The 19,579-nt window shown below is 36.8% G+C and overlaps 1 protein-coding gene across 4 annotated transcripts in view; it reads right to left on the reverse strand.

Moving 5' to 3' along the window:
• Window positions 1-19,579, reverse strand: part of IFT80 (intraflagellar transport 80) — a 111,580-nt gene that overhangs the window by 37,589 nt on the left and 54,412 nt on the right. For all 4 annotated transcript variants that reach the window (XM_067737887.1, XM_067737889.1, XM_067737886.1 and 1 more), the window contains one exon: window positions 5,474-5,653. In XM_067737887.1, coding sequence (XP_067593988.1) covers window positions 5,474-5,653 — 180 coding nt within the window. The remainder of the gene's footprint in view (window positions 1-5,473; window positions 5,654-19,579) is intronic.

Here is a 19,579-nt window from a genome sequence, read left to right on the forward strand (position 1 = left end):
GTTTAGGAAAATTCAATATTTATAAAATCCGATGTATAATCCTCTGTCATTACTCAAATTATAGGCAGACTTCTTAAAATTCATATTGGCCTAAAGCTTCACATGGGGGAATTCTATTTTTTGTGAATCTGGAACACTAGAACAGGAATAAAACATCCTGGCCATGATAATAAACAAAAGACACACTGATAATTGCTGTTATAATTTCAAAGCTATGGTAAATCCAACATCAGAAATGTCCTGTGCTGAATTTTAAAATGCACCCATTTACTCTGTTCAATTCAGGGCAGCTTCAGGACTAACCTGTTCATACTTGTATCACCTAATACTTCTATCTGACCACAATATTTAGACTTCTCAGACTGACATAAGTCCAAAAGTTCTGTTTCTACACTTCCAAATACTCATTTAATCCTAAACATAGATATAGCCATAGCAATGGTTACCATTTATCTTTGCTTTACATACATTATCTCATTTAATCATCAAAATCACTCTTTCTTTAACTCTTATCTTTACAGGAGATAGAGTGACTAAGAATCAAATAATCTTGAATTATGGCAACAATTAAAAGCCAAAGCTGTGCCCCATGCTAAAGTGAGAGAGGCAGGAAAGAGAAAACGGTAAACTTGAGACCTGAGGAATGCCTCATCTCCTCCACCTGTACCCTCTCCCTCCTAGGCACTTCCTCCCAGCAAAGACATCAACTATCCCTTTTGGAAAGAATCATCCACTGGGATTCAGCCTGGAGACAAGGGACAACTTAAGAAACCGTCTCACTCTAGGTTACTGTATCATATAAAAGCTGAGGTCCAGAGAGACAGGTAGGGCAATGAAGCCTATTGCCAGGTAGCAACTGCCAGGTCAAGGTCTGGATTTAATAATTAGGACTCAACATGATCTCTGGTTTCTGAGTTAACAAAACACAAAACAACCAAGTCTACCAAGCTTCCGAGAAAACTGTAAAACTCTAAACCAGGCAAACAAAAAGTTGATTGTTGTCCCTATAGCAATCTGTGGCTGCACCTCACAACAACGCTAAGTGGGCTGCTAAAATGTACGGACCCCAGTAAGGGAATCCTCCCAAGTGGGAAACTTCCCAGAAAGGCAATCTAGAGTTGCCAAATTAACCAAGCAACTAACTTTATTGCTAAGAAAAAGAGTTCTCAAGATATTCCTGGCCAGCTGGGTTTTTGCTAGGAACCTGGTAATCACAGTGCGTTGTTTTCCCTTCTCCCATTTTCCAAATTGTTTTCATTGCAGCCGCCCTGTTTTCCCTTCGTCATTATAAACTGGGAATATGGGGGAGAGAAGAATATTAAAATTCGAGTTTATTTATAGTTTTCCAGACCAGAGAGTTGGAGCTGGAATGACTGGATTAGTCTAGGTTATCATCTTTTAGAGAGGGGATGGGTTTGTTTTCAGTTGCATATAGAATAGCTGCAAAGTTAAGTAGTGCATTTCTGAATTATACATACATGTGAATAAGGGAAAGTATGCGTGGTGAGTAGATTGTAAGGGGATTAGTGATTTCTATATCCTCATATTCACATCCTTATGTAAGTCTCTCCACTGTGTGTAGACTGGACCTTGTAGCTTGCTTCCAGTGAACAGAAATAGGCTAAAGTGATGAGATGACACTTCTGAGTTCAGGTTATAAAAGACTGTGACTTACGTCTTGCTCACACTCTCTGTGCCCTTTGTAACTGCTCTGACAAAGCTGCCAAGTTGTGAGCTGCCCTGTGAAGAGGCTACATGCAAGGAACTGAGGGTGGCCTCCAGTCAACTGCCCTCAATTCAACAGACGTTGATAAATGGAATCTTGCCAACAACCTTATCAGTGAGCTTGGAAGCCAATCCTCCCCAGCTGAGCCTTCAGGTGCCACTAAGCCCTGGCCAACACCTTGACTGCAGCCTTGTGGGAAACTATGAGCCAGAAACCCCAGCTAAGCCATGCCTGGATTCTTGACCCACAGAAACTGAGAGATAATAAGTGTTGCTGTTTTAAGTCACTAAGTTTTCAGGTGATTTATTATGTAGCCATCGGTAACTAATACAGTTATGGTTGCTAAACAGCCAAAAAAGATAGACTATAGTGGATATCTGTTGGTTTCTGTCTGCCCAGAATCAAATGCTATCTTTTCTGGTAAATATGCTTTGGTTTTCCTTTGGGAAACCATTCCGCCTATTATTCTAAGTGACTAAGTGGTTTACATGGGGTTGACTCATCATTCCCTCCACCTCCCAACGAAACATACTTGACCCAGACTTGGCACATGAGATCCAATGCTGAGACCTCTGCTGTAATTACTAAGGGGCTGGAGGGGAAACCACTCTTTCTGTCTGACTTGAAGTTGGTAGAATGGAAGCCTGGAGCTACCAAGGCCTCAAAAGAGAGACAGCATTTGTGAAAATGAAGCCAATACAGAAAAAAGGACTGTTGAGGAAGAGATATGACGGAACTCCTGTTGATCTTATTTAAGCCTCTGGATCCAGTACAGCCTCATCAGTCCCACCTCTTGACTTCACATGGACCAATAAATTTCTTTTGTTTCTTTATTCTTTACCTTCATTCAATTAATTTGAGATGAATTTATGAAAAAACAAAAGATTTTCAACATATTAATCTAGGAGGTCCCATGAGAACAGGAACCAAACCTGTCTTATTCACAGCTGTACTTCCCATTGCCTAGCTCAATGCCTGGCAAGTAGGGCATTGAGTAAATGAAATTGTTCTAAGAAAAAACTATGAATAGACCCAGCTTAGCAAAAATGCAATACAAATGTCTTATAATCACTGAGAGAGTAAGACTCCTTTACAAAAATAAAAATACTATTCTAGTCCTAAAATTTTGAAAGATTATTTGCAAACATTACTTTAAGTATAAAGACAATTTGGATTAGATAAGCTATTTAAGAACCTCCACTGTTCATCTTATCTTACGTAAAAATCCTCTAATTCTAGGATGATTCCTTTTTATTATGAAAGAAAAACTTCTCTTTTTAAATATATTCTCATCTTGGGGCATTTCTGAAATTAAGACAATACTATATTAGCTAGCCACCAAGCACTACATGAGTAAAAGTGTGTCCCCAAATCAGCTGATTAGAACTCACAATGCATTCTTTGTCATAGACACAATACTATAAATAATGTTTTGGTTCCCAAGTTGACTAACAAAAATATATACTTACACCATCACCTAGATCCAAACACTCATTTACAAGAAATACAAAAGACAGAGAAGTATGTCAAACCACACCATGGGGATACAATTAGCAATGTCCACGCTGTGGGGCTAGACAAACAATTTGGTTTCAACAAATAAACCACAGGGGGTAAAATAGAGATGGAAGGGGAATCCACAGACTAAAAGAGACTTAAAAGATATGTCAACCAATAGCAACATGTAAACCATTCTGGATTCTGATTCAAACAAACAAACTTTTAAAAATGTGACATGGTGGAAACAATCGAAAATTTGAACACTTCTTGGATATTTGATAACATTAAGGAATTATTATCATTTTTAATGTATGATAATGGTATTGTGGGTAAGTTAAAAAGAGTCCTTATCTTTTAGCTGTATATATTGAAAACTTCACAGCTGAAATGATACCTGAATTTGCTTCAAAATAACTGGGGGAGGGGGAAAGTAGATATGGACATGGATGGGGCAGGTTTGATCATGGGTTGATGGCTGTTAGGGCTGGGAGATGAGTACATAGAGATTCATTATACTATTCTTTCTATTTTTGTGTGGCTTAAATTATCCATAATAAGTTTAAAATTTTTTAAATAAGAAAGTAGAGGGACTTCCCTGGCTGGCCAGTGGTTAAGACTCTGCACACTGCAGGGGGCCCAGGTTCAATCCCTGGTCGGGGAAATAAGATCCTGCATGCTACAAGGTGCCGCCAAAATTTAAAAAAAAAAAAAGTAGAACAAAGAAAATGTATAAGGTACCTAATTATTATCAATCTGGTGACGATTATCCAGATTGTCTGTGAAAATCTGGAACTTAGTCTAAAGAATACCTGAACAGACACATCCAAGAAATCACAAGATACATGCTTCCAAATTTTTTTTCAAAGATTTTTTTTTTTTGATGTGGATCATTTTTAGCATCTTTATTGAATTTGTTACAATACTGCTTCTGTTTTATGTTTTGGTTTTTTGGCCGCAAGGCATGTGGGATCTTAGCTCCCTGCGCCCAACCAGGGATGGAACCCTCACCCCCCCACAATGGAAGGCGAAATCTTAGCCACTGGACTGCCAGGAAAGTCCCTCAAATTTTTATAGTAATTATAATCATCTGAATTCGGAATACTGAAGATAGAGGCAACTGCTATGGACAGGAGAAAGAAAGGAAGAAGATAGAGTTCCCTTTCCTTTGGGAGAGAGTTTGCCATCAACACATTGTCTTTGGCCACTCCTCCTAACTTTCATCAACTAACTTTTTCCCATTTTAGCTTGTCTTAGGTAATTCTTAAAAGGGGAAAAAATATTTTTTAATCAGGTTAAATAAACTCATACAATTATAAATAAATAAAATAATGTAACCCTGACAGTGATCAGCAGGTTATTACGGCTGCCTTGAGGTCAGCTCCAGCAGTTAAATCTAACTTGTTACAGCTTCCTTCCTTCTTCCTCAACTGAATCCACATATTCCCTCAATGCTTCAAGTTTCACTATCCCTGTTGTCAAACCCAAGTTCATGTGCCGGAGGCACAGTGAGGCCAAACAAACCAAGACATTGAAGTCTGGAGCACAGAAAAGTTTATTGCAAGGTCTAAGCAAGGAGAAAGGGCAGCTCATGCTCAAAAGGCCCAAACTCCCTGACAGTTTTGGGAAGAGCTTTAAAAGGTAAGATTTGGGGTGAGGGCTGCAGGGTATGTGATTTTCTTCTGATTGGTTGGTGGTGAGGTAACAGGGTGATGTTTCTGGAATCTCAACCTTCTTATTCCAACCAGTCTGGGGTCTACATGCTTGTGGTCAAGCATGCAGTCACCATCCTCCAGCTGGGTTGGGGTCTTAGTTTCTGTAGAACAACTCAAAGATATGGGCTTTTGTACCAGGGAGGGCCCCATTGGGTCCTGCTCAGTTTTAATCCCCTCTTTTCTTTGATACTCCTGAACCTTGAGGGGAACAGGTGAGGGACAAGAAAGGGAATAATGTTTTGGATAGAGAGGTTAACCATAAACTTGGCAGAGAAACTCGGGTTTAGGGGGCCTCAATTTCATTCCTGCCTCAACACCATAATTTCAGTACCTGTGGGCACTCATATTTTACGTCAGTGAAAGGTTCTTATTTTATGTCATGAAAAAGTCACTAATGGTATAGTTAAAATATTTCTAGTATGACTGAATCTTTATAAACCTGATTTAAATATAATTAATGAAGATAATTCCATTTTCTGTATTGTAAACTAATGTGAAAAGAAGAAGATTTAATCAACCTGAAACATAATTATACCTGCATGGTCCTTCTTTTAGTTAATGTTACTTGAAAATCTTTCCACTCCCAACGTTGCTCCACCACATGTGCAAAAACAACATGTCCATTTCCACAGGCTCCAGCGATCTGGGTGCCATCAATTGACCATGTGATATTAAATATGCTGCCAGTGTTGGGCTTTTCTAAAGCATATGACCACTGGGGAAGAAAGAACAAGAATAGAATTAATTTATTTCAAAAACATTTTAGAGAAGTTTCAAATTGAGCATATGTTAACATACTAGGATGACTTTTTTTTAAAGAATGTGTCTTTATTCTAGAATTATTTAGAAATATTTTCTTAATAAAATGATAGCATACTGAAATGGAAGATATAGATGTGATTTTTAAAGTATACAGTAGAATACATAATATGATAAAAGAGTATGAAATCACTCAAGAACTGCAAAACACCCACACCATTTTGATTTTCATTTAATTTTAAGCAGTTAATACTAAACAGGTAAATACAAAGATTATGTAGGAAAAAAACAGACATCTTACTATTAATTCATAAGGATCTCTATAGTCCACACATCTAAAAATCTGTTACAATATTTCTATAGTGTCACTAGAAATTGAAACTAAACACACAATGTAACTAAAACACCTCTAAAACACATATCTTAAACCATGAAAGTACAAGTAAATAGATATTTTTCTTTTTCTCACAGTGCAGTTAAGTATAACCTCTTCTAGAATCTATCTGTTTGAGAAAGCAATCTAGCAATATCAATAAGCATCACCTGGAAAAAGGAGATTCTTATGTGTGTGTGCAAATAAGACAGTAAGAAAAAAAAACTTTTTCAAAGATGGTATTATATGCATTTTCTTTCATTCTTTCAGATGAAACATACATATTTACTAGGAGGATGATTTATTTATTTGACTAAATTTATTTATAGTCTCTTTCCATTCTTTTAACCTTACAGACTACCGTCAAATTAAGTCTTGATTTTTTGTTGTTGTTGCCCTTGGGTGGGCATTTATTTTTGTTCTACATTGGTTTTTTGTTTGTTTGTTTTAATATTCATTATCAGCTATGGGCTCACTGACATAAAATTTGGAGAAAATAGAAAAAATATAGAAAAATTCACTAATCCACACTACTATAAAACAAGACTTTAAATTCCCAATAAAAGTTCACATATCCAATAAAAAGGCTGTATGACTCTTACTACCCACTGACACTTTTTTTCAACTCCTTCCCATCCCCCTTCAAATCTCTAACTATTGCTTAAGTAAAAGGCTCTATGATAACGTTACTATGAAGAAGGTAATGAACAAACTGTAAGCTTTGCTTCATCAGCAGCATAAACATATATACATAAAATTCATATTTTTAAACTATTTACTTTAAAGCATGATTTAAAAATACCCAAAGAACTGAATCACCCAGAAAAATCTTACTCAAATTAAACATACAAATATTTATCTAAGAACTCATGCCTGATACTAAGAAGAGAAAATGAAAAGAAATTTTAGATATTATCATCACCCTATATTCCTCTGACTTCTTTCAGAGTCCACATGAACCATGATACCCAAGTTATATTAAATTCTTACCTTCTAAAAAATTAAATTTCTTCCTCTTTGCAATTACTCTAGTAATAAAAAAAAAAAATACAAGCACAAGCAAATCATCAGAGAAGGAGTCTTGAATAGTTACTAAATTTGAGGGGACAGGGTTATATTTTGTCCAATCAGTAAAGTTAATAATTTTTATTGGCAAATCAGAAAGATTTATCATTTGTCCTTTTTTTGAAAAATTGAGGTATAGTTGATTTACGACATTAAATTAGTTGCAGGTGTACAATATAGAGATTCAAAACTTTTTTAGATTATATTCCATTTAAAGTTATTATAAAATACTGGCTACATTCCCTGTGCTTATCATTTGTGCTTTTAAAGAGACTTTCAATGCTCCAAGTCTCTTTTCTTCTCCAAATAAGCCATGGAACACTGGATTTACATTTGCATTTCCAACCACTAGAAAGAAATGAAGCAGCCTCCCTGGATGTAATTTAGTGGTGCTAGCAGCAAGAACTCTGAAGATGAATTTTTACCTATCCCTCTCATTTATGCTAATCTCTTTGACCAAACTATCCCTTTGTTTAAGGTAGTGTTACTCAAAATGTGCTCAGGCCAGCACCATCTACATCACTTGTGATCTTGTTAGAAATGCAAATTAATAGGCCCCGCACCATGCTATTGAATCTGACCCTCTAGTGGATGAGCACCAGGAAACTTTTTGTTGTTGTTAGTCTGTTTTTCTTTTTAAATTTTTTTTTATTGAAGTATAGTTGATTTACAATCTTGTGTTAATTTCTGCTGTACAGGAAAGTGATTCAGTTATACATATAAATATTCTTTTTTAAATATTCTTTTCCATTATTATCATAGGATATTGAATATAGTTCTCTGTGCTATACAGTAGGACCTTGCTGTTTATCCACCCTGTATATAATAGCTTACATCTGCTAACCCCAAACTCTCACTCCATCCCTCCCCCAACCCCCCGCCACCACCACCTTGGCAACCACGAGTCTGTTCTCTATGTCCATGAGTCTATTTCTGTTTTGTAGATAGGTTCATTTGTATCATACAGTATTTTAGATTCCACATACAAGTGATTTCATATGGTATTTGTCTTTCTCTTTCTGACATACTTCAATTAGTATAATAATCTCTAGTTGCATCCATGTTGCTGCAAATGGCATTATTTAGTTCTTTTTTATGGCTGAGTAGTATTCCATTGCATATATATACACCACATCTTCTTTATCCATTCATCTATCAATGGACATTTAGGTTGTTCAGGAAACTTTTAATGAGCTCTTCAGGAGATTCTTAAGCATCATAAAGTTAGGACACTCGTCCTCAACTCTGTACATTAGAATCATCTGGGAAGCTTTTTTCAAAAAAATTACCCAAAACCAGGAATACAACCAAATAAATCCAGAATTTCTTGGGGTGGGGTCTGGATATGTTCTTAAAAGTTCTCTGGGGGCTTCCCTGGTGGCGCAGTGGTTAAGAATCCAGCTGCCAATGCAGGGGACATGGGTTCGAGCCCTGGTCCGGGAAGATCCCACGTACCATGGAGCAACTAAGCCTGCACGCCACAACTACTGAGCCTGCGCTCTAGAGCCCGTTAGCCACAACTACTGAGCCCATGTGCCTAGAGTCCATGCTCTGCAACAAGAAAAGCCACCTCAATGAGAAGCCCACGCACGGCAAAGAAGAGTAGCTCCGCTTACTGCAACCAGAGAAAGCCCGTGTGCAGCAACGAAGACCCAACGCAGCCAAAAATAAATTAATTAATTAATTTTTAAAAAAAGTTCTCTAGGTGATTTTAATGTAGAACCACTGTTCTAAGAGAAAAGCAAAATCTGTGATTCTCTTTAAGACTATCATTAGCTGCTGACTCACTGTTAATACCAAGCCAATGAATTTGCTAACACTTGAGATTACATGACCCTTGTTTTATCCACTAATCCAGCTTCTCTTTGTTATGTATAAATTTTTCTTACATTCATCAAGCAAATTTTTTTCTTTGAAACTTTTTATTAGAATTTCAAACATAAAGTGTAATAGGAAGAATAACATAAAGCAGTGGTTCTCAAACTTTAATGTGTATTAGAATTACCTAGAGGGATTGTTAAAATAAATGGCTGGGCTCCAGTTTCTATGATTTAGTAGATCTAGGGTGGGGGCCAAAGTGTTTGCATTCTAACAAGTTCCCAGGTGGTGCTCAAGCTTCTGGTCCAGCAACCACACTTTGAGAATGGCTGGTATAATGAAGCCCCATTACCCAGTTTCCAACAATTATCAACTAATAGGTAATTCTTATCTCATGTGTACTACCACCACGGCCCAGATCATTTTGAGCAGTCCCTCACATCATATCATTTCATCACAAAATACGTCGGCATATATCACTAAAAACACAAAGATTTTTTAACCCAACCTCAATACTATTATTAAACCTAAAAACAATTAACAGTAACTCCTTAATATTATCATAGTATCTAGTCACTGTTCAAATTTTTTCCAATCGTCCTTTTTTGTCTTCAGTTTGTTGGAATTAAGATACAAATAAGGTACAATCATTCTGATTGGTTGCGAAGTCTCTTAGATTTCTTTTGATCTATAAGTTCCCCTTACACATGTTCTTTTCCCTTGAAATTTTCTGTGGTTGAGGAAACTGGATCATGTCCTGTTGTTTCCCATAGTCTGGATTTTACCATCTGTATTCTCATGGTGTTAACATGTTAGTCTGTCCCCTTTATTTCCTGTTAATTGATAGTTAGATCTAGAGTCTTGATCAGATTCAGGTTTGATTTTTTTGGCAAGAAAACTTCATAAGTGATGTTGTGTACTTCCAGCAGGAAGCATTTAATGTCCGAATGTCTTCTTATGCTGTTAGCAAATGATAATCATTGCCTAGGAGGACTAATTCACTTACAGTTGCAAAATGGTAATATTCCAATCCTTCTTTCTTCATTTACTAGCTGTAATAGTGCTACAAAAAGAACATCTCCCAACTATTTGGTTACCCTGGGATACAGTTCATATATCAAAGGCAGAATAAATTGATTATTTCCCCTTAATTATTAGTTTTCAAAAATATAAATTTGAATAGTGACAATAATATCAGTAGATAATTGTTAACTGTTAACTGTTTTTAGGTTTAATAATGGTATTGAGGTTAGGTTAAAAAAGAAGTCTTTGTGTCAGTGATATATACTGAAATATTTAGTGATGAAAAGATGTAATGTCAGGGATTTGCTCTAAATGATCTGAGCCATGGAGAAGTAGGTGGTGGTATAGATGAGATACGAATTAGCCATTAGTTAATAATTATTGGATAATGGGTAAATAAAGATTCATTCATTCATTCAGTTGGCTCCCTTGTAACTTCCAAATGTAACCAAGAAATGTTACTGTTTAGTATCAAGAACTCATTAATTTTAACATATTTGATGTGTTTTTATAAATACAGTGCTCCAATTAGCCCAATTTTAGCCAGTGGAATCCCCTTTCAGTTGGTTCTTTAATCTTTTTGACAGAACCCTGTAGTTTTTGATCACTTCCCGGGCTTTGTACAATGAATGACAAAATGTTCCAGTCCCATTTTTATATTTCCTGACCCACACCTGGCATCAGTCTTTTCTTCAGTGAGTCATGGTGAACTTTATGGAAATACGGAAAATGGTACTGAAAAAAACCCCACAAGTGCTAAGGGTGCTCGCTGTTACTGAGCTGATCATTAAAGCCTTTTCTAGGTCTTTTTAATAGACAGAACTAGGAAATTCTTTCAATAACTCAAACTGATACTTCCATTTCAAATCCAGGAACTGTAGGATTTTTATTTACCCTCTCCAATCTTACCTCAGTATCTGCTTTCACTTAGCCAAAAATCCCAGCTGTTAAGAGCATCAATATAAATACTCAGAATAACAACATCAACACCACAAGCAAATAGTTACAAAAGAGTTAAAAATTTTTTTTCATTCTTTTGCCCTTACGCTTATTTCCCTTTTTTTAAAAATGACAACTTTATTGAGATATATTTCACGTTATAAAATTCACCCTTTTAAAGTACAGAATTCAGTAGTTTTTTCAGTGTAGTCAGAGTTGTGCAACCATCACCACTACTATTTTCAGAACGTGTTTATCACCACAAAAAGAAACACATGCCCATTAGCAGACACTCCCATTCCCCCCACCCTCACCCCCAAGCTCCTGGTAACCACTAATCTACTTTCATTTTCTATTCTGGCCATTTCATGTAAATGAAATAATACACTATGTGGCCTTTTGTGACTGGCTTCTTTCACTTAGCATAATGCTTTCAAGGTTCATCCATGTTGTAGCATGCATCAGTATGTCATTCTTTTTTATAGTCAAGCAATATAGTATTGTATGGATATACCATATTTTGTTTCTCCATTCATCATTTGATGGGCATTTGAGTTTTTCAACTTTTTTTTACTATTATGAATAATGCTGCTATGAACATCTGTGTATAGGTTACTGTGTAGACATGTTTTCAATTCTCTTGTATACATACCTAGGAGTGGAATTGCTGTGTCTGTGGTAACTATGTGGTAACATAGTATCCTATGTTAAGCATTGTACGGTGACACTATTAAAATCTGACGGCAGATTTGTGGTTTAACATTTTGAGGAACTGCCAAAATGTTTTCCAAAGTCTTAGGACAATTTTCTGTTGAGTCTCTACTGTAAGCACAAGGAACAATCAAATCGTTTAAAGTCATTTGGATTAGCTCCTCTCCGGGTAGGTATACAAATGACTGAATACACAATTAGGCTCATTTTTTTCATTTACTTTGGTTTTAGGAATTGCTTTCTAAAAATTTAATTTTGTTTTATAATTATGTAAAATATTTACAGGGTATCAAAATTAAATTTACCCAAAAAGTATATAAAACAAAGTATAATCAAAGAAGTCCAACCTCTATCCCTTTTCTCTCTCCTATTCTCTCCTTCTCAATATTGATAATTATTTTTTAATTATATGTTTTATCCTTATATCTTCCTTCATTCTAAGTGTGTATGTGCACAGCTGTGTGTGTGTCTCTGTGTGTGTGTGCATGCACCAGCATTTATCTAAGACAGGGGTAGGAGTAGTGATACAAATAGGTCCAATATGAAGACATTATCTATTGTAGTATATGGATATACATATCCTTTTATAACTATTGATAGTATGATCAATATGTTTTTACGTACTCTGTATATCCATACGTGTGACTTCCAGATTGCTATAGCTGAAGCTAAAATTCTCCAGTAGACTCCTTGAAAGACTCATGGGAATAACATTCCTTGAGTTCTTGCATGTTTATACCAGTATGCTTATGACCTTTATATTTAAAAGCCAGAATAGCTGTAGTATCCTATGTTAAGCATTGTACGGTGACGCTATTAAAATCTGACGGCATTCTGATTTTCCTCCCTTTATGAGTGACTTGTTCTTTTCCTTGGATGCCCACAGGACTTATTTCTTCTTCTTTAAACTCCTACAGTTTTATTAGTGTATATCTGGGTGTTGGCCATCTGGGTCAATTTTCCTAGGTATCTGGTATGCCTTTTCAATATCAATTTCAGATCCCTTAGGTCTGAGAAAATCTTTCTTGAATAGTGGCTTTTAGTATTTTTCTGTTCATTGCCTTGGACTTCTCCTTTAAAGATCCCTATTATATGTACTTCAGATTTTCTCTGCCAATCTTCTGTATCTATCACTTTCTATCAAACTTTATATGTCTTTTGCCATTTCCTTGCTTCCATTTTACATTCTATTTATTTTAAGGCATCATCCACTGTGTTCATTGGCTCTTATACTCCTTCTAGTTTGGTCTTCATTTCTGTAATAATTTTTCCTTTTTTAAATAAGTCCCTCCTGAGTTCTGTCACCTCTCCTTAAAAGTCTCCCATTCTCCCGTCACCTCATTTCCTAGTTTTTCTAATTCTGATTTATATGGTTATTTAATAGCTTTTGTCATGGTTTTAAAACATCCTTCAACTTCTTTTGAATTAACTGGTTGCAGTGCTTGTCTGTTTATGGCATGGTTTTGTTGTCTTTGGCAACATTATGTGATTTGACTGTGATCCTGATCTTCTGCTCATTTTTAAGTGAAATGGGTTTTGCTGTACTTTGGGGAGGAAGGGATGTTCCAGAAGGATAGCTCTAGAGCTCTCTCTTCTGTTGTTTTCTCACAGTGATTTAAAAAAAAAAAAAAAAAGCCTCCATTTTTTGAGACTAGCATTCTCTGCTTCTTCTCCAATTTTATTTGGATCTATTCTCATCTTTGCTCAATTGTATCTGTTCTAATCAAACTGGATTTTAATCTCAGCAATTTCTGCAGTACAGGGCTTTGTCCCAAAAGGAAGCTTGATTTGTTAGTTTGAAGAGTACATTCGACCCAGACATCTCCAGCACTGTCAGATCCTGTCATGATCCCCTTGCACTTACTCCGAATTGGATTCTACAGAAATTTCTTTCCAGTTTCAGCTGCTGTTCTCAGATTGGTCTGTCTCACTTTCAGGTATTTGTTGGTGATTTGGGAGTTCTTCTTTTCTTGTGGTCTTAGAAACCTGGCTACCTTTGCTCTGCTTCCTCATACACAGATGCTGTTACCATGTATACCTGTCAATGGTACTTCTGGGAAAATCGCTTGTATTTAGGGTTTTGTAGGGATAGAGTACCACCCACTTTTGCTGTAGTTGCTTGCTATCTGTAGGTTTTGGTTATAGTCTTTTCCTTTCTCTGCTTTCTGAGGAGATTTGAGAGGATTGAGAAACTATGCCACTATACCCAACAACATGGATAAATCTCACAGATACATGGTTGAATGGAAAAAGTCAGACAAAAGTGTAAATACCATATGATTTCATTTATATAAAGGTTAAAACAATCAAAACTGATCTGTGATGACAGAAGTCAGAATAGTAATTACTGTGGAGGGGTAACTGATGGGGGAAGGCACAAAGGAAATTTCTGGGTTGTTGATAATGTTCTATATCAATATGGGCAATGGTTTCTTCAGTACTTGTATATATAAATAATACTGAGCTGTACACATAAGACACTGTATATGTTTTATCTCAATTAAAAAAAAATGCTGCCTCTGCCATTATCATTCCCCCAACCTATTTTATTGAAATTATCCTTTTTTTGTTTTGTTTTGTTTTGTTTTTGTTTTTGTTTTTTTTTGCGGTACGCGGGCCTCTCACTGTTGCGGCCTCTCCCGTTGTGGAGCGCAGGCTCAGTGGCCATGGCTCACGGGCCCAGCCGCTCTGCGGCATGTGGGATCTTCCTGGACCGGGGCACGAACCCGTGTCCCCTGCATTGGCAGGCGGACTCTCAACCATTGCGCCACCAGGGAAGCCCCTGAAATTATACTTTGTTTTCATATTTTGAGATATAATATTGATCTAAAATAAGTAAATGTCAATACTAAAAAATAAAAGGATATATAAAAAATATATATATAGTAATCATAATCATGTAAAGATGTCTGCTCAATGACTTGTAAGGCACACAGAAAATGAAAATATTTGATTTTTTTGTATGTTATGGTTATGGGTATTATTTTTTCTATTTTTTGTTATCATTATTTTTGTTATGGTTTTTTGCCATAAATTTCTTCAATATATAAGCTGTCTTGTGCATTTAATTAAACTATTTAATACTAATTACTATTTGTGCTTTCACAATACTGGTAAGGTTTTCTATTTTTTTTCATAATTCCAAGCAATAAATTGTAGCTAACACAGTTTTCGTAGAATACAGAATATGAAAAAGTATACATAAATTACTTTTGACTTGGATAAGTGAAAATAATGTATAAAAAAATAACAATATGTACCAAAATCAGAAAAAAGCAAATTCATATTTGTGCTTCTTGGTGAAAAAAAACAACAACACATGTTTTGTTGTTCATTTAAAAAAAGGTTTTTTAATGTTTTTAAGTTACTCCACCAGAGAGGAAGTTTACTTTAACCAGTTTAGCCTCATCCGAAATAAGTACAGACATATCTGAAAATTTACCATTATTCTATTCTTTATTCATTCTTCCACAATTATAACCTTTGCCATTAAATAAGTATGATATTACATTATCTGTTTACATATCAGTACTCTCAAAAGAGGTGAGCTACTCCTCGAGTACAGGTATGGATGTTATTCCTTGAATAGTCAGAGTATCACACAGAACTTAACACACACAAATATTTGTTGAATGGATGAATGAATGTGCCTGTGTCTTTAAGCAAGCCTTCCTTCCCAGAGCTTAACCATGACTTCAACCAAACACGACTTTTAAAATTTCAACAAATCCAAGGAGCAAATTAAAAGCCAAAGATTTACAAATTTTAAACTAGCCATCTCAAAAACATCAACGAAACTGACTAAATGGATCAATTCTAGTAAAACTAGTCAAAATGCTCCAATGGAAGTCATTAATTAAGTTACATCAGTTGAGTTAAAGTAAGTCATTAAAAACCAAAACAATATATTTTGTCTGTACAATGATGCATTAAAACGCAACATTTGGACTTCCCTGGTAGCACAGTGGTTAAGAATCCACCTGTCAATGCAGAGGACACAGGTTCGAGCCCTGGTCTGGGAAGATCCCACATGCCGTGGAACAACTAAGCCCGTGTGCCACAACTACTGAGCCCATGAGCCACAACTACTGAAGCCTGTGCGCCTAGAGCCTGTGCTCTGAAACAAGAGAAGCCACCACAATGAGAAGCCTGCGCACCGCAACTAGAGAAAGCCCGCGCGCAGCAACAAAGACCCAACACAGCCAAAATAAATTAATTAATTAATTAATTTTTTTAAAAATGCAACATTTATGGAACATCTATATGTTAAGTGTTTTTTTAAAAATAAATTTATTTATTTTATTTTGGGCTGCAGTGGGTCTTCGTTGCTGTGCACGGGCTTTCTCTAGTTGCGGCGAGCGGGGGCTACTCTTCGTTGTGGTGCGCGGGCTTCTCATTGCGGTGGCTTCTCTTGTCGCGGAGCACAGGCTCTAGGCGCATGGGCTTCAGTAGTTGTGGCATGAGGGCTCTGTAGTTGTGGCTCACAGGCTCTAGAGCACAGGCTCAGTAGTTGTGGCACACGGGCTTAGTTGCTTAGTTGCTCTGCGGCATGTGGGATCTTCCCGGACCAGGGCTAGAACCCGTGTCCCCTGCATTGTCACGCGATTCTTAACCACTGCACCACCAAGGAAGCCCTTAAGTGTTGATTTAAAAAAGATTAAAAGTAAATTCTGTAATAGAACTCTGATGTTGTACTGCTTGCTAAGTTTCTCAATTCTGGACAACAGGGTCTTATTACTGTAAAGCCAGCCCAGTTCCCTCACTTTATGTTTACATTTTATGGCTTTATGGTTTCTAGCAAAGTTGGTTTTATAGCAAATCTGAAAATACAATTCTAATTTTCATTATAAAGACAGAAATGTATTCATGTAGAAAGAAAAACTCTCAGAGAATTAAACTGAAAATTTTTGGCAAATATGGCTAAGGAGGCTTTGAAACACAAATGGCAACCTCCTCCATTTTCTAGGACCTGGCCCTCCCCAGCAATCCCTGTGGTTTACTGCATTAGAGTCCTGATGGCCACGTTTATACAACATACCCCAACCTGACTGACCAGGCATGAGTTCTTAACCAAGGTTGGGCCAGTGACCCCTTCCCTGAGGGTATTTAAAACTAGGACTAAGATTCTTATCTCAGTCTGGCTACTCTCCTGAGTAGAGATGTATACTTGAGAACTGTTGACATTTGTCACTTTCCAGCAGGTAAACTGGGGAGGGTTGGGGAGGGGTCAGTTTGCTGGGAAAGGAAAAAGAGGAGGGATATGCAGAGAGAAAAGCAGAGGCAAAAGGCACAAAGGAACCACTTTGTGTGTTTTCTTAGCATTCCAGTTTCTGATTCCTGAGGCCTAGCTACATCCTTGCTCTGGCTTCTAGAAGATAACCCTGTAATTTTAGAGCAAATTGCTCTTTTTTGCTTAATGGTTTCTGTTACTTGCACCCAACTATAATAAAATGTAGGATAAGTCTGAAGTTCTAGGATCAGCCACACTTCTCTAGCACTACCTCAGTTTTTCCCACTTCTGGCACATCATGTAGAGTACTACTTCCTCCTCTACAAACCTCATATTAAAAAACAAAGAAGCACCACACTAATACTACTCAGGAAAGGAAGCAAGCAATATGTCCAGTGCCCATGGAAAAGGCGTCACAGAACTGTGGAGTTGAAAGGAGAGAGGCGGTCACTTAGCCCAGATTATCTATTTTATAGATGAAGAAGCTGAAGCTCCAGAAGAAGCCTTTAACTTTGTAAATTCACCACTGGAGCCTTGACTCCAGGGCTCTACAAACATATCAATACTATTCCTACATTAAAATAAAATAAAATAAAATAAGCAATCATACTGGACAGCACAATGCAGAGAACAATTGAGAATTCATCTTCAAATTGTTGACGTATTAAAGGATATTACATCTCTTTGAGGGAGGATACCATTTTTTTCCTCTGTATTCTGTCAAATTTCTTAGGATACCATTTTTTTTCTCTGTATTCTGTCAAATTCCCAGCAGGGAAATGAGAGCTATTTAAACTAAAAACATAACTTGATTATAACAACTTTTAAAACTACCTCCTAAATGTCAACTTCACTCTTCTCTTTACTACTTCTATATAAATACACTAGAGTAAAAGGATCCTCAAAAGCATATCTTTAGCCAAGTTGGATTAATTCAATTCATAAAATTGTGCATTCACAAATTAAGTTTAGGAGGAAAAGAAAATAGACGCAAAGTTTCTTATTTTTCTTTAAGGTACACTAACGATTTTTAAGATCAATATTCTCTCTAATATACCAAGAATTAGCAAATTGCAGGCTGTCTTAAATTACGTGTTGACATACATAATTGACAATGAAAAGTGACATATAGCAGTATGACCAGTTACTGCAGATGATGAATCATTGTAATTATTTTAACTGAATGGGAGAATGAATGGAGGGAAGACTTTTTATTATAATGACTAAGTGATATTCAAGAACAGAGAAAATGAAAAAAGTTCTCTCTTACATAAGCAATAGCACCACCTGCTGATAAATAAAAGCAAAGACGTCAGTTAATTTAAAATCTGGCCAAAGGTACTTTATATATTCAGATCTTTTCCCTTGAATTCTGTTCCACTTAACGTAATATAATGCAATTCATTAATATATTCTGTGTATTTATTTATAATAACTATGTTAATTTTAAAGTTTTTACCTTACATATTTGAATCATGCATTTAAAAAAATCAAAGGTAAAAATAAAATGTATTATGGAATCCAGGGGAAAATTTTAGTTTTTGTCTGATATTCCCTGACCACTTCTCCTAGAATAATGCCATCTCCCATACCTACCTTTATTTTTTTATAGCATTTATTACCACTTAACATATCATGTATTCATTCTGTCTGTTTATAGTCTTTTGTCTGCTGGAATAAAAACGCTCAAGAGCAGGGAATTTATTTTTGTTTACTGCTGTTTCTTTTTTTTTTCTTTTCATTATTATTTTTCTTTTTATTATTTATTTTTGGCTGCGTTGGGTCTTCGTTGCTGTGCACGGGCTTTCTCTAGTTGCAGTGAGCGGGAGCTACTCTTTGTTGCAGTGCGCAGGCTTCTCATTGAGGTGGCTTCTCTTGTTACAGAGCACGGGCTCTAGGCGCATGGGCTTCAGTAGTTGTGGCATGTGGGCTTCAGTAGTTGTGGCTCTCAGGCTCTAGAGCACAGGCTCAGTAGTTGTGACGCATGGGCTTAGTTGCTCCAAGGCATGTAGGATCTTCCTGGACCAGAGCTCGAACCCGTGTCCCCTGCATTGGCAGGTGGATTCTTAACCACTGAGCCACCAGGGAAGTCCTCTTTTTATTATCATTATTATTTTTTTTTTGGCTGCATCGGGCCTTAGTTGCGGCACGTGGGATCCTTCACTGAGGCGCACGGGCTTCTCTCTAGTTGTGGTGTGTGGGTTTTCTCTCTCTAGTTGTGGTACGCAGGCTCTAGGGCACGTCGGTTCTGTAGTTTGTGGCACTCTGCACTCGGGCTCTCTCACTGAGGCACCCAAGCTCAGTAGTTGTGGCACGTGGGCTTAGTTGCCCCATGGCATGTGGGATCTTAGTTCCCCGACCAGGGATCGAACACGCGTCCCCTGCATTGGAACGCGGATTCTTTACCACTGGACCCAAATGGGACTACCAGGGAAGTCCCATTTACTGCTGCTTCTTTAACACCTAGGGCAAGTGCCTGGCACATAACAGACTCTCAATAAACATTTGCAAAGAAATTAATATGAAAATAAATGAACAAATGAATATGCAGTGCATTTTTAAGCTTCCTTGAAAGTATAATAGCTGTGTCACAGACTTCAAGGATCTTGATAGACCTTGCCAAATTATGCTTGAGAAAAGCTGTACTTCAACACTTTATGAAGGCCTCTCACTGTTGTGGCCTCTCCCGTTGCGGAGCACAGGCTCCGGACATGCAGGCTCAG

This window comes from Pseudorca crassidens, chromosome 5 (assembly GCF_039906515.1).
Source record: "Pseudorca crassidens isolate mPseCra1 chromosome 5, mPseCra1.hap1, whole genome shotgun sequence".
NCBI lineage: Eukaryota > Metazoa > Chordata > Mammalia > Artiodactyla > Delphinidae > Pseudorca > Pseudorca crassidens.